Raw genomic sequence first — 15,951 nt, 5'->3', positions numbered from 1 at the left:
CTGTTACTTTTGTATTTCCTTACAGAGTATTTTTCTGGGTATGTTTAACAGAATTGGAATGAAAGTATATGTAAATATTCATTTTAATGTTACAAGCATTTCTCTGTGTTGTTAAAATCTCTTTATTCTTACCCCTTGTAATCGTATATTCTGTGAAGAATACCTTTGCAAGGAAGGCTCTTTTTCAATTTTTAACTATGAAAATTTTAAAAAGAATAATAGTACAGTGTATGCCTATTATACTTACTACCAAGAATCAATAATTGTTAATGTATTGCCAAAAATGCCTTATCTATATGTCTTGAATATAAGGAATCTGCTAAATCTTTTGAAAGTAACTTATAGGTATCACAATAGTTTACACTTAGATAGCTCAGCATGCAACTCATAAAAATGACATTTTAAAGTATGTCATCACCTAAACTCTAAAGATAAGGAATTCTAAAAATAAGGATGTTTTCCTATACACCGTTATTATACCTAAAAATTAATTGTAATTTTCTAATATCTAATAAGCACATGATTTTTAGATTCCCCCAGTTGAACCAAAATCCCCTTGGGGGATCATGACCAATCAAAATTGTTGCATTATATTTTGTTGTACTTCTTCAGTCTCTGAGCCTCAAATTCTCCCCACAGGCACTTTCTCCTTCTCCTCCCCACTGTGACATGGATGAATTGGAGAGACAAGGGCAGTGATCTTAAAAAAAATCTGTGTCTGGATTTTTTTTTTTTAATTTTTTCCTTGTGGTTTCTTTGATCCTTTTATTTGCTGTAAACTGGAAGTGAGAGTTTTGAAGACTTGTTTCTATGCAGGTTGATGTTTTGGGCAAATTTCCTTGATCTGGGATGTTCAGTGTCCTGTCAGGTTGTCCCCTCTGCTGTGTCATCATTTGCTTTATGTGGAGATGCTAGATATTTCCATTGGAAGTGTGGATTTCCCTCTTTGTCAGGAGGGAACCTGTGAGGTGGTTCTTGGACATCAAGCAAATATACTTATCTTTAACAGTTTTCAGCATTCATACCTAAGAGTTTTCCTGAACCAATTACGGGTTTGCAAAATGGAGAGTGCCCCCTTTCTGTCATCTTTTCCACGTTTGTCTGTTGGTATTCTGTAAATTTTTTCCACTTCAACTGGGGAAGAGCTACAATTTCTTCTAAAAAAAAAAGGCAGGGTAATTGCTGGTTTCTTCCTGTTTAATTACCAATTTTCAAAGTAAGGATTTGGTAGAAGAATCCTCTCCAATGGAGGCAAACGTTCTCTTTCTGTTCTCCCTCGCTGTCTCACTCTGTCACTGTGGATTCATTCTTTTTATTCAGTGTTTTACAGTCAGTGGTAGTCATTCCTTTTGATGCTTAAACTGTCCACTTTTTCCTAGGGGAGCCCCTTCACGGTGGCTCTTTGGCCTGTGAGCGTTTGCTTGCTGTGCCTTGATCTGTCGTTTCATCTTTGGGCTAGATTCCAGAAGTGGGGTTGTAGGTCATGGTGGGCTGGGGCTGAGGTGTCTGGGACAGGCAGTGCCCAGTGAGTTTAGCACATCAACCTGGTGGGGCTTTGCTTTTCCTTTTTTGGGTTTGTACCTCTCAGTTTTGCATCTCCATTTATTTTGTGTTCCTTTTCTGTGGTTCTTATTGTTTGTGGGTTAATCTGTCCCTTCATCACTCTGTTGGTGAGCTCTTCCCAGTCTTCTCTGCATTGTATCCTGCAGCTTTTCTGAGGTCTCACGTTTTGGCTTGTACATGACCAATGACATTTCCTGCAGTGTATGTTTTCCCCTTTAGCCCCTTATATGTGGATTTTAATTTTGCTGGGGTGTGATTATTTTTGCTTCCTTTTCTAATCATGTCCTGTATCGTAGCTTGTGCTTTAATTTCATCCTGTTCTCATTTTGGTGCTCCCTGTCCTTGAAAAAACTAATTTTTTAATAGAGTCAGTGTCTTCCTGTAATCTTAAAACAAGAAGCACATATTTGCTAAAATGATCTTCTGGTTTCTGTAATAAATTCATTTATTTATGCATGTGCTTTATAATATATCTTCAGCCCACCCCGTCTCCCCCCTGTCTTGTTTTGATTTATCAGGCCTGGAATATTTTTCCCGGTCTTCGGGTTTGAAGTGCCATTAACTGTGTGCTTGGCTCCTGGAGGGAATGTGAGTCCTGCCCGAGATTGGTCTCAGGTCCAGTGCTGTGCCTGTGCTGCTCTGGGCCGGCTCTCCCTGCCACCTCAGTCTGAGTAGTGTGATGCTTTGGGTCACCTGCCACCTGCTTTTGGCTGTCTCTGCTTTTCTCCATCTGAAGGTGAAGGTGCCTGGGTTGTGGTAGTTTTCCTAAGCCTGGCCCCTCTTGCCCCATGATGGTGAAGTACACCCCAGCATCCAGGCCAAGTAGTGCATTGTCCCTTGTAGCAAGATGGGAGAGGAGCACTCTTGTTCTTTTTCTTTATTTACCATTTTAACCATTTTATTTAAAAAAAATTTATTTACTTTTATTTTGTTTTACTTCTTTATTTTTAAGTAGGCTCTATTCCCAATGTGGGGCTTGACACTCACGACCCTGAGATCAAGAGTCACATACTTTATCAGCTGAGCCAGCCAGGTACCCCCTCACTTTAACCATTTTAAATGTATACAGGTCAGTGGCGTTAGGTATTAACAGTGTTGTGCAACCATCACCGGTATTTAGTTCCCGATTTTTTTTATCCCTTAGGAAACCCCTTTCCATTAAGCAGTCATTCCCCATTCCCTCTTCTTCCCCAGCTACTCATCTGCCTTCTGTCTCCATGGATTTACCTTTTCTAGATATCTCATATAAATGGAATCATACCATATATGGCCTTTTGTGTCTGGCATCTTTCCCTTAGCATGATGTTTTCAAAGTTCATCCATGTTGTAGCATGTATCAGTGTCTCATTCTTTTTTATAGCCAAATAGTATGCCATTGTATGGATATATCACATTTTGTTTATCCCTTCATCTCTTGATACATATTCGAATTGCTACTACTATTTGGCTGTTGTGAATAGAATAGGACTTCTATGAACAAGTTATTGGTTGAATGTCTGTTTCTAGTTCTTTTAGGTATTTACCCAAGGAGTGAAATTGTTGGGTGGTTATGTGTATATCTTATTGAGGAACCTCTAAATTGTTTCCCACAATGGCCATGCCATCTTATATTTCCAGCAGCACAATAGCAATGTAGGAGGGTTCCGGTTTTTCTGCAGTTGTCCACACTTCTTTTCTTTTCTTTTTTATTATGGCCATCCTGGTGGCTATGAAGTGACATCTCCTGGTATTGATTTGCATTTCCTTAGTGACTAATGATGTTGAGCATATTTTCATATGCCTGTTGGCCTCTTGTGTATCTTTGGAGAAATGTCTATTTCAGTCCTTTGCCCATTTTTAAGTTGGGCTATAATTTTGTTGTTGAGTTGTGGGGTTCTTTATATATTCTGAATACTGGGCCCTTCAGTATTCAGTAAATTCAAATTAATGAACTTTCCCCCATTTTGTGGGTTCTCTTTTCACTGTCTTTTAAAAAAAGATTGGTATTATTTATTTTAGGGAGAGAGAGAGAGAGAGTCTGAGTGTGCATGTGAGTGGGGGGAGGAGCAGAAGGGGAGAGAGAGGGAGAGGGGAAGAATCCCAAGCAGACTCTGCATGGAGCTTGATGTGATATTGGTCATGACCCCAGATCATGACCCAAGCTGAAACTGAGAGTAAGAAGCTTAACTGACTGAGCCACCCACATACCCCTCCTCTCACAGTCTTTACAGTGAGTGTCTTTTGAAGCACAAAAGTTAAAAAAGTTTTTTTTCCAAAAGTTTTAAATTTTAGAGAAGTCCAGTTTATGTTTTTCTTTCCTTGCTTGTGCTTTTGGTGTTATATTTGAAAAACCATTGCCAAATCCAAGGTCATGAAAATGTACTTCAGTGTTTTCTTCCAAGAGTTTTATTGTTTTAGCTCTTTTTGTGTTAATTTTTTTTATATGGTGTGAGGTAAGGGCCCAGTTTCAGTCTTTTGCATGTGAATATCCCAGCATCATTTGTTGAAGACAAATGACACTTTTTTCCCAGCCGGATTTGGCCTTTCAAGCTATATACCCTATAATACTTAAAATCAGCTATGAACTTCTCAGAATTGGTTGGTAATCTTGACTATTTTGGAGTGGTCTCAGTGGAATTCGTAGAAGGATTGATAATAGAATCATTCTTATGGATGGTTATGAGACAGTTACACATTTGTAGGGTTTGAAAGGAAATATCTGTATTTCTGAATTTCTTTTGTCCTAGAACTCTCCATATTTCAAGTATGGGGTATGAACTTGGTTCAGTTCTTTTCATGGTTTGGGAAAATTTGAAATACCCATCTTGTTAAGTCTAATCCCACTTGGTGGTCTTTATATTTGAACTCTTTGACAAAGATGGATTAGTAGAATGCAAAGGAAGTCTAAGAAATTGTTCTTTATCTCTTTTTTTTTTAATGTTTTCAGGTACTTAAAGAGGGCAAGTAAAAACGAGGTTTGTCAGTAGTGAGTTATGGGTCTAATTGCCCAAGTGTATTTTTACTATCTACTAGTCATAATTGTCTAAGTAGATTTTTATATCCAGCCAGTATTGTGCGTGAGCTGGAATTTTGCTGTTTATAGAAACCCTGTAGCTTCTTCACTCTCCAGCAGCACATACGGGTGCAGCCATTTGGGGAGATGATTTGGTGACATGTTTGAAAAACATAGACGGTCCATACTCTTGACTCAGTAATTCCACTGGTGGAATCCTATGCTGAGGAAATAGGCTTAAATAAGAAAAGTACAATGATGTTATGTTTATTGCAGCATTAAATATAAAAAGTTGCAAATCCCCGAGATAGTCCAGCCCAGTGTAGCAACTCAGTGGGTTAATGACAGAGCTGACATAGCTTTTCCGTGCTGGCATCACGCACCCTGCATAGGTGGTCTTGCTTCCCTTTCGAAAATGCGTGAAGGTTACCATGGTGGCTGAGTGCCCAGGCCGCACAATTGGGAAGTGGCAGAGCGAGTTGCGGCTTTTGTGTCTACTGCAGCCTTTTGGGTGATTGAGGAAGGCAGTAATGTGGACAGTACTTTGTCATGTTGGGGAAACAGAGAGGCAGTGTGTACAGAATGCCATTCAGCTGTGTGCAAAACACTGCATAGGAAGTAAGACAACGAAAGTTTCCGAACTGATGCCAGAGATTGTGCCCTGATACCAGGGTGGTGCAGTTTGGATTATTTTTATTTTTACTTTTCTGAATTTTCTAAAATGGGCATATTGTTTGTTAAAGAAAACAAAAACAAAAGCTTAACATGATGTCCTTCAATCGAGGTTTCCTAATGTGGAGGGTATAAAGGGTGCTGTGTGCAGGTAGCAGAAAATGGAGAAGAGTCTGCCCTTAGGCTTTTTTCTGGAAAGTCCTGAATCACAGTTGAAACAGTTCCAGCTGTCAGATCAAAACAGATGCAGTGTAAGCAGCCAGATATACAAAAGGGCATGATAAGTAGGATTTAAATTTCATAGTATCCTAATAAATGAATACATGTTATGCAGTATCTTAGTTAAGTTCCCCTTTGTTTAAACTTTTAACTCCTGTGTTGAAAGTAACTTTAAACTTACCTAAGCAGAGTTCAGGGTCTTGATATAAATAAGATATATATTTTTTAAAAAGATATATTTTAACCTGACATTGAAACTCTTTCATATATGAAATGCTGTCAGTTTTTTAGATTTGCTCATAATTATTTCAGTGCCCTTAAGCACTTGAAAAGATGAAACAGGCTACAGAGAAACACAGAAAAGTGGATCTGGTCACAATATATTTGGAAAAGCAGATTATTAAATAATTTGTATATTACATAACCCCTCTTTCTGTCTTATTTACGCACTGAGAACACACTGGAAGGATGTTATCGCAGGATGTCAGTGGCAGGTGTTAGCAGTGTGGCTGGACTGAGTGTTCTCAAGTGAAGAAAAAGCACTTCCCGTAAGCCCAGAGGCGGCTGCTTAACACCGGACTCTTATTTCCACCTTCTGTCTGAAAATGGGCAAGGGGGCAGTGGGACCCAGGGAAGAGGCATTTGAGTAGTGATGGTTATAACACTGCTTTGCATTTGTGTAGCACTTTGCAGCTTCCTGGGCATTTCCTGCTCTGGGCAGCACCCCCTGAGGTGGGATCTGCAGGTCAGGAACCTGGGATGTCAGGGAGCTGCTGCCCTTAGCTCCAGTGGTAGCAGCTGCAGGCCTTGCATTCAGGCCTCTGGTGTGTTTCATTCACTTCTGAGTTTCCAGAGCACCCTATCTCTCTCTGATGGAAATTTCCGAACATACACAAAAGTAGGGAGAGGAGTTTTAATCAAGTCACCCGGTCTAAGCAGTCATCAGCATTGTGTCTTTCTTGTTTTTCTTCTGTCCTCAGCCCCGAGCCCTGCTTTCTTCTAAGTATTTAAAGCACATTCCTATGGTACTTTTTATGTTGTAAAAGTATCCCTCTGTCAGTGCACAATTTCCTTAAGGGTCAAGGGTCCTGTCTCTTTCATCATCATATTCCCAGCCGTACTTGCACTTAAGTGTTCAATAAATATTTGTTGAAACAAAGAGTGCATTTCATTCCACCGGTCCATGGGGAGAAGGATTTTACTCTGTAGGCTCACAGCAGCCGTGCGAGGCTGTGGTGCTAGGAGTGTACCACAGTGTATGTGTGTGTGTGTGCTGTGTACACGAACGTACTTGGAAGTCGCTTCTGTTGCTGGTGGTTGGGTTTGCCTACGTGGTGTGCAGTGGAGATGATTGTGCCCTGACCCGTGCACATCTGTCCATGTGCTCACCCCAGAGAAGTGGGAGAATTAGTTGTGACTGTGGTTTAGTTGTACCTCTAAGAACAAACAAAAGAAAACCTTTCACCAAGCGTACTTTTTAATTTTTTCACTTGATATCTAAATGTGAAATCACATAGCCTTGGGTTTGAACCCCGCGTCTGTCCCTTCTCTGTGGATATCGGTCCTCTCTGGACCTCAGTTTCTTCATATAGGAAATGGGGAAGCAACTCCTCACAGTGAAGATCATGTGATCCTGAGGCTTCCTAAGTTCCTGGTGCAGAGTGGGCCCAGCACACGCCCTGACTCTGTCTTCTCCCCGCCCCTTTGTGTGGAATGAGAATGCGCGCATTCTTTGTGTAGATGGAGTGTCTTTGTGTAGATGGAGTGGGGTCATCTGTGGAGAGGCCCTTAGATAGGGGCCAGTGAGAGCTGTCCTGGGTGCTGCGCCAGGTGGCCTCCCTTCTCTGGGAGTCCTTTTACAATTCTGTACCTTCTAGAAGGCTGGCTTCCTTCCTGTCTTGTCTGCTCTGGCCCTCTCCACCCAGAGGGAACCATTCAGTCATTTTTATTATTTTATTATTTTGGTTAATTCTTCCTTTGTTTCTGTTTGGAAATTTAAAAAAATTATATATACACATAGTTGCTTTTAATTATCTCTGCAGACACGTGTGCGTGTACACACACATCCACTTTACAAAAGGTAGCAGGCTCCATAAGTGTTCTTTTTTCCGTTTAATAGAATTTGGAGATCATTTCATAGTTGTATAAAGATCTTCCTCATTCCTTTTACAATTGTATAGTATTCTGTTTTGTTTTTTAAAATATACCATAGCTTATTCAACCACTTGCATTATTTTTAGACTTTTGCTATGATATTATGCAGCAGATAGTCTTGTACAGACTTCAGACTTCATTTTATGCTCTTTGCCAGAGTATCTGTGGGATGGGCTTCTTGGAGTTGGCGTGCAGGGTGAAAGGGTAGATGTGTAGGTTTGCTAGGTTTTGGCAGGTCCCTGTCCTCAGGACTTACCTCAGGCCCTGTTTGATCAGTGGTTTCCTCATGGCCTCGCCCACAGTACCTGTGTGTTTTTTTTCTTTTTTTTTCTGTCAATCTGATGATGATAGTGTATTTTAGTTTAGTTTTCTTTTTTTATTAATGAGATAAGGTCAAACATATTTTCATGTGTTTAAGGGCCATTTTTACTTATTTTTCTTGTGAACAGATTCTTTTAGTTTTTGCCTTTAAAAACAAAAGAGATTGTTAGTTTATTCTCAAATTTTAGAGGCTCTTACTGATTAGGGATATTAGCCCCCTATGATATTTTGCAGAAAGTTTCCTCAGAGTGTGTTGTGCTTGGGCACCCAGGTGATTAAGATCACTAATACAGCTTCAGCCCTTTGTACCCCCTTGATCTGGCCAGGGAGTCAGCCACATGATGCCTTAGGACTCCACACTGTGGCTTTCTGCCTCACCAGCTTTAGATTGCTGGCTCCCAGCTCATGGTCTCCCCCCACCGTAGCTGCTACAGCTCTAGACTTGGTGACTGCATTCAAGGTGAGAGGATCAGGGAATGGGGACTCGAAGCCACATGTGTTCTCACATGCGTGCAAAGCAACTCTCTTGCCTCCCCAGCCCTGGTAGGACTTATGCTTAGTAAGCATTACCTCCATGTCGGTTTCTGTGACCAAGTGAATCATGTGGCCAGGACTGCGGAGGTGTGATCAGCGTTGTGATGTTGTTGGCCGCACTTGGTTCAACCAGCCCCCTCAGAACTGAGAGTGTATTAGCAAAGAGGGGCCATACCAGAGTAATAGGAGAGCCCTCAGATTTAGGGAAGGTGGTTGTGAACTCCAAAGGAAGGGCAGATCAAGGAGCAGTTCTTTTGAGGGAATTTTGGCCCAACACTTTGCAGCCACTCTTTGGTCTTCTGCTTTCGTCCCTCTTCATATTACTGGGGACAGGAATGGGACATCTTCCTAACTCTCTATGGAACTTCAAGTGACAGGGGCTTTGGGACATGGTTGCTTTTAACCTTGCAGGCAGTGTATTGAAGGAGGAAAACCAGGGTAGTAGCAACGGGGAAGTTGGGTTCTCTTGGTTGGTAAGAAAAGAATGGCTGTCCTTTCTCTGTGGGTTAGCGTTTTTGGGGTCTTTAGGAAAAACAACTCATGTGGGCACCTTTGTGTTGGATTGGTGGCAGCAGATGTAGGGTTCGGCTCTGAGGAGTTGAAAGGAATTCTCCAGTACAGCAGTAACCCATGTACACCTCTAGTCTCTCGCTCCTGCTGGTTGTTGGTGCCATGGAGACATTGATGTGTCAACATACAGTTGTGGCCCAAGGTGAGCAGACTTCTCAGCTTCTGAGATGATGTGACAAGACCGGGTGGTAGGTAGGTAGGGGAGTTGTAGGTAAGTTGCAGGTAGTTCTGAATCAGATGAATTGGATTGAATTTGTGGATGGTGTTTTGAATTGATGAAGCTATCTTTGCTTAATTTATTTAAATCAGAGGGGCTCCTGGGCAGCTCAATGGGTGGAGCCTCTGCCTTTGGCTCAGGTCATGATCTCAGGGTCCTGGGATGAGCCCCACATGGGGCTCCCTGCTCAGTGGGGAAACTGTTTCTTCTCCCCACCGCCTGCTTCTCTGCCTACTTGTGATCTCTTTCTCTCTGTCAAATAAATAAATGAAATCTTTAAAAAAATTATTTAAATCAGAGTTATCAATAGATTTTTATGATCAGTAGATTTTTTGCCAACAGATGTTTTTGGTCTGCTGTCTAGGAACTAGGTTTGAATTCCAGGTTGTCTTTTTACTAGTTGTGTGTCATTGAGTGACTTACTTAATTCTTTGGACCCTTTATTCCCTAATCTGTAAGATGGGAATATTACTGCGTAACTCTGAAGTTGATGGAAGGTTAAAAGGTAAAAATGCCAGATATGTATATAGTAAATATGATGAGTACTTAGTAAGCATTTAAAATAACCTCTAGGTCTTTGGGTATGTCATGCATGCCCTATTTTTGATAAGAGTGAAGGGGGCCTCATATTTCTTTGTGGTCTACTAGTAGGTGTTTAACTGTGGACAGATTATTCAATCTTTCAACGCCCAGTTTTCTTATTTGCCAGTTAGAATATTAGTATGTATTTGTTCTGTTAAGAAGGCAAGGAGGGGCCTCAGTTGTTAAGCGTCTGCCTTTGGCTCAGGCCGTGATCCCAGAGTCCTGGGATCAAGCCCTGCATTGGGCTCCCTACTCAGTCTGCTTCTCCCTCTCCCTCTGCCTGCTGTTCCCCTGCTTTGTTCTCTCTCTCTGTCAAATAAATAAATAAAATCTTGGGGAGAAAAAGAAAGCAAGCAGATATAAAAATACTCATGAAAATTTCAAGTGATATGCAAATTTAAGGTATTAAGTTTTACTAGCTTTTTCCCCCCACAGAAACATTTTAATAGTTCTTTTGTTTTTTAACTTTTATGCTAATTCCCCACTTTTTTTTAACTTTGTGGATTTTTTTTATCATGTGGACTAATATCAGGTTTATATACGTTTTTACTGGAGGACTAAAAAGGTTTAAGGACAAGTAGATGGCTGATTTGAACATTGGGCTGGATTTTTCCCTCCTCTCTCCTTTATCTTCCCCCTTCTTTCCTGGCCTGCCTTCAGCTGCTAACCTTGTCCACTCAGGCAGTCTGGTCGTCAGGAACACGTGCACACTCTCCCACTTACACAAGATGCTGAAGGCACCAGTAGTGCTCTGCCTGAGCTTTTACTTCTATCCTTTTATTGACGAACTTTGTTTTCCCTTTCTTTTCCCATGTTGAGTAATGCGCATGTAAATGTCAGTGAAGCATAAATGCGTTTAATAAACTGCATGTGTGAACCCAGCAGAGCATCAGGAGGTCGCCCCCAGGGATCCTTTCTGTCCAGCATACTGCCCTTCAGCATCTCTTAGTCACCATTGGACTTGCTCTGGTTCATGCCTTCTGCCAGTTTTCCATTTAGCAGTTGCTTTTTCTTGTTACTATTTTGCAGGGGTTCTTAGAATGTTCTGGATGCTCTCTCTGGCCATTGGCATTATTGCGTGTATCTTTTCCCAGACCCTGGCTTCCCTCTTCCTTTCTTTGTGAGGTGTCTGTGATCAACAGAAGTTCTCCATTGGAATATAGTTGGCTTAAGCAGTTTTATAATTGGTGTTTAGTACTTTTTTAATCCTGCTTAAGACCCTTTCCCCCCCAATCCCAAGGTTATAAGGCAATTCTCCTTTATTGTCTGCTGAAGCTTTTAGAGTTGTGCCTTTTGCATTTCATCTGTAGCCCACGTGTGTGAGGTGGGGGACTGAGAGCATTTTTGCCCTTGGATAATCAGTTGTTTTAGGCCCGGCCACTGACTGGTCCCTCTTCGCCCCCAGCTGGAGAAGCTGCTGCTGTCACTCATCACACTTTCAAATCTGTCAGCATCTATTTCTGGGCTGTCTTGAGCCCCAAATGCTGCTTCTCGTCATTTTGCCTTAAGGAAGAGTCCAGGGCAGGCACAGACTTTTGTAGCGCTGTTCTTCGAAGTGCTGTTGGTAGCGTGGAGTGGGACCCGTTCCACCTGTTCTAGCAGCCCAGGTGAGTTGAGTACACGCACAGCAGTGCACAGCAGTATGTGGAAATGCTCTGTAGCTGACAAAGGTACTCACTAACGTGGAAGGGTGCTGACGATATATTAGGAGAGGAAATCGGAAGTTAAAGTATGGTGTGTGCACTATGATTCCATGTTTATAAAAAGTTAAGAAACATGTGGGTTAAAAAACCCACCTCCATCTTTGCTTCCTCCCATCCAGGTCACATTCCGTGTACTGTGCTCTGGCTTCCCCCTGGCAGCCCTCCGACTCCACCCAGTCGTCATCATCAGTGCAGCCTCCTGGGGGCTGTCTCCTTGATCCTGGCCTTGTGCCTGCTTTCTTCTATCCTTCCTTTGGGTTCCTGCCTCTCTGTACCTGGACTTGGTGTCCTGGGATTCCCAGTCTCCTGTGCCTGCTCTTTTTGTGCTCCTTTTCCCTATGTGCCTTACCAAAACGTCTCTCCTGTTAAACCTTGTCTCATACCCTGACCTCATATCCGCTGCTGTCTCTCTGCTCCGCTCAGCTCCCCCTGGCATGCTTGAGGACCTCGTGGGCATGCCCAAAATGAAGCCCCCAGCCTCTCCCGTGAAACCAGAGTCCTCCTCGTCTCCATCCAGGCATTCTCAAGTCTGTGTCCCTGTTTCCCTCCCAGAGGCTCAGTGTTGCTGGCTGCCCTCTTACAAGAGTTACTGGACTGTTCTGTGTGCTTCTAGGTTTCCCTCCACCTCTCCTCCATACTGTGGCCAAGAGCATCTTTGCAAAGTATACCTGAGGGTCTGAGACCCACAGGCCTTGCTCTCAGTAATCTGGGCAGGTTTGCCCAGGGCTCGAGGGGCCTGTTCTAGCTTTTTCCTGCCCACTCGTTTGAAACCTTCTCCCTCCACTTCCCAGGCCGAAGATTTTACTTATTTATTTATCAGAGAGAAAGAGTGTGTGAGCACACAGCAGGAGCAACAGAGAATCTCGAGCAGGTTGTGCTGAGTGCAGAGCCCGATGCAGGGCTTATCTCAGGACACCGAGATCACGACCTGTGTGGGAACCAAGAGTTGGATGCTTAACTGACTGTTGCGCCACTCAGGTGCCCCTGTTTTGAAGCCTTTTTAAGGGCATTTCCAGAGCTGCCTTCCTCAGTCCTTTGTTCCTGAGCAGGATGACTAGAGACTTGAGCTTCCCTCACAGCAGGTGCCTGGCAGTCTCGCCTATGGGCCAGCTGCTCTCTGTCAGCTCACCGTGGGTGGCTGTGGCACCCAGGGCCACGCTTGGACTACCGGTTTCATCCCTGGATTAACTTCCTTTCTGGAGGTGGGCGTGGGGCTCACTTACCCACTCTGATTCTCAGTGCCTGTGTGTGTTTCAGATCTGTCCTTTCTGGGTTTCTGATGGTGATGAAGGTGCCCTGGATTGCTTGAAGGACAGAGTGGGCCCTTCTATTTGTGCAAAGAACTTGACAAAATGGTTCTAAGAGCATGGCCGCCCAGCATGTCCTGATCGAGCTGTGCTTGAGTCTGGGTTTTTGACTTCTGGTTCTCTGCTCCATTGGGCACGAGGAGGAGCCCTGCCAGCTGAGCAGTGTTTCCTGTGGGTGCCATTTACAAGCTGCCAAATGCAAAACACAGCAGATTATTCAGGGGTGTTATTTTCTTGACCACTTTTAGTTCATTGCTTTTGACTGAGTGTTTAAAAATATTCTGCAGCATATCTATAGTATTCTCGAGCAGCGAATCAGGAGAAGAAACGCAGTTTCTGAGAAAGCTTCAAAGAAATACTGGTCTTTATCTTTTCCCCAGCCTTTTCCGCTGAAACCCACCAGAGTCTTTTTCTGAGTGCTCTTGTTCTATAAATAGAACAGCGGCCCTCCTTGGGTAGCCCAAGATCGCAGCTCTCATCCGCTTTCTGAAAGATTTGTGTGTGTGTGGTAGAGTGGATTGTGTTTTAATTTTGCTTTTCTTTTATGTGTGAGATGTGTGGCGGGAGATGCAAGAAAAAGTACTCTAGCATTCCTTTAAAGATAACTTAGTATAACTTTTCTGGGTCTGGGCTTGTTGGTTTTGTTGTCTTTTTTTTTTTTTTTTTAAATTTGCATTTAGAAAAGAGATGGAAGTGGTGACTTCCCCTGCAGAGGTAAGGAAGACGCGTGGGGGTGAGGAGCGGTGCCTTTGTCGAGAGAGTCCTGTGAGGTCAAGGAGGAGAGGCCGCCTTGGAGCGTGGCCCTGGCGCCTGTGGGTCTGTCTTGCTGTGTGCAGACATAGCTGTTCTGGGTCTCTGAAGAGCGCGCTGAGATGGACGTCCGTGTGTACTTGGCTCTGAAAAGAACTCTGGGAAACGACCTGCTAGTCCTTCTGTACCGGGGATGGTCTCTACCTGTAGCTACTAGGATCAGAGGGGGCGCTCGGTCTCTGCCATGGACTCGGCCTCTGGTTCAGCACATGTTCCCGCCCTTCAGAAAAGCAGCGCCTTCGTTTAGGATGGCCGTTTTGGATTCTGTGACTGTAGTTTGCTTGTCTGTTCCTTTGGTCATTGGGTGATGCTGTCGTCTTCTCTCTGCTGCTGCCAGTCTCATTACCTAGGAGAGCTGGCGGGTGACCTCAGAAGCAAAGGTGGAGGCATAAGCCACAGCATGAGGAGGGAGGTTCTCAGTAGTTTTTTTTTCCTGGGACCTGGAGAAGGTTGCTGTCGTACCACAAGGCCAACTGGACAGCACAGATCCCATCACACCTGGCGCAAAGGTCACGAGCTGGCTCGTGCAGCTCCTCTTGCCCGGGAAGCTCCTCGAGAGGACGTCCTGTGGCGGGGATAAGGAGGGGAGCAGCTGCCAGCACTTCCATGCCCTGTGGACAGGGCACTGTGCGTCTCAGGTTGGGGTCCCGGTGCACGGCCCCATGTTGGTGAAGCCCTCAGGGGCTTTCTTTGGAGTTCTTCTCAGGGTGGGGGTGAGCTGCATCCCGAGTTCCCTCCCTGCTCTGTTTTGAGTTGGCTCGTGGAAGGACCAGACTGCACTGGTGTTCTGCTCTTGTCGTCTGACGTGTTTGGGTTACATGAGGTTTCTATATCTGGTTTCATCTTAGGTCATCTTCAGTGGCCAGAGGTACCCAAGTGCGTTGGACAGATACTTTCTTTAAAAAGTTACCTAAAGGGGCGCCTGGGTGGCTCAGTGGGTTAAGTCGCTGCCTTCGGCTCGGGTCATGATCTCAGGGTTCTGGGATCGAGTCCCGCATGGGGCTCTCTGCTCAGCAGGGAGCCTGCTTCCTCCTCTCTGTCTCTGCCTGCCTCTCTGCCTACTTGTGATCTCTCTCTGTCAAATAAATAAATAAAATCTTAAAAAAAAAAAAAAAGTTACCTAAAGTGCAAAGCTATATGGGATTAGGTAATTCTTCTAAAACTTCTCTGAACCGGTATTAGTATATGGGGCATAGTTTTTGTGCATTCTCCCTGATTCCATGGTGAAACCCCCTGTACATTGGCCGTTTCTGTCAGCTGGGGAAAACAGTGTATGCACGTGCCGAGAGCCAGGCTCCTGTTTTAGGCATGTTGTTTATTCGGTTTGTCTCCTAGTGGCTCCCAGTAGTTCACATGTCTAATCATCAAGTAGTTCTTTGAGCATTTCGGTTCTGAGTGCTCTGCAGGACTCCCTTGTCCTGTTAGACTGGCCCCCGGGACAGCACTGGAGGGGAAACAGCTCCAGGAGAAGCCATGCCCCCTGTTCTTTCACTGTAATTTGATTATTTCTGTGACATTCCCCCCTTTCCCCACTGGTGGCACAGAACATTAAGGGGGAAAACACTCAGTCAACGTTTATAAGAAATAAAACATGCCTTGAGACAAATTAAAGCTAGCACTGCAGAGTATTACCAAACTCACGGGAAATAACAGATCTAAGCAGTGGAAGTTTGTCCCAGGATAAGGACTTGGTAGGGGACTCGGTAGAGACCCTGCCTGGGTCTCTGCCGAGACCTTGGCTTTCATTGAGCCATGGTGAGTGGACCGCTGTCCACTTTGGCTGTTAAGGGAACTCCAGGTAAATGGTGGACCGATTGGATTTACAGGAGGAGAGGAGTTTAGTGACTTTGGTTGTGGCACTTCTGTCTGACAATGTGGGCAGAGGCATGTACCCAGCTTGTGAATAGGGTGAGGGTTGATTGGGGCACAGGCCTGGGGCTGTGCTGAACCCCACAGCAACCTACATCGACAGTTTTGGCAACGGGATCCTGAGAAATGGCAGGAGGCCAGAGAACACGGAGACGACGCCAAGAATAGCTGAAAAATACCAAATGCTGAAGCTGGAGAATGCTCTGGCCCCTTGCTGCTTACTGTGTTCCTTCAAGTCTTCTTGTCCCCCTTCTATTGATCCCCTGGGCATGGCCAGGCACACCTTGGGCCCCTGACACCCTCACCACTCAGGCATGCCACCGTCCTTCAGAATTGTGTAGCCCTGTCTAGAGGCCAGGTCTGGGGAGAGTGTGAGAAGTACTTGGGTCAGGCCAGTGGCCTAAGTGGTCAGGCAGGCACTGGCCCGTCTGTGTTCAG

The 15,951-nt window shown here is 44.3% G+C and overlaps 1 protein-coding gene across 6 annotated transcripts in view; it reads left to right on the top strand.

Moving 5' to 3' along the window:
• The window catches only part of DGKD (diacylglycerol kinase delta), a 114,022-nt gene that overhangs the window by 8,080 nt on the left and 89,991 nt on the right, over positions 1–15,951 (top strand). The window contains exons 1-2 of one of the 6 annotated variants that reach the window (XM_082690634.1): positions 13,043–13,195; positions 13,515–13,548. The exons of 4 other annotated variants lie outside the window; for them this stretch is intronic. In XM_082690634.1, the coding sequence (XP_082546760.1) occupies positions 13,522–13,548 (27 nt within the window). In that variant the 5' untranslated portion in view covers positions 13,043–13,195; positions 13,515–13,521. One more of the 6 variants, XM_082690635.1, reaches the window with a different exon arrangement.

This window comes from Mustela nivalis, assembly GCF_964662115.1.
Source record: "Mustela nivalis genome assembly, chromosome: 11".
NCBI classification, from domain to species: Eukaryota; Metazoa; Chordata; class Mammalia; order Carnivora; family Mustelidae; genus Mustela; species Mustela nivalis.
Note: the sequence above shows the minus strand (reverse complement) of the source record. Positions and strands in the feature narration are given on the sequence as shown.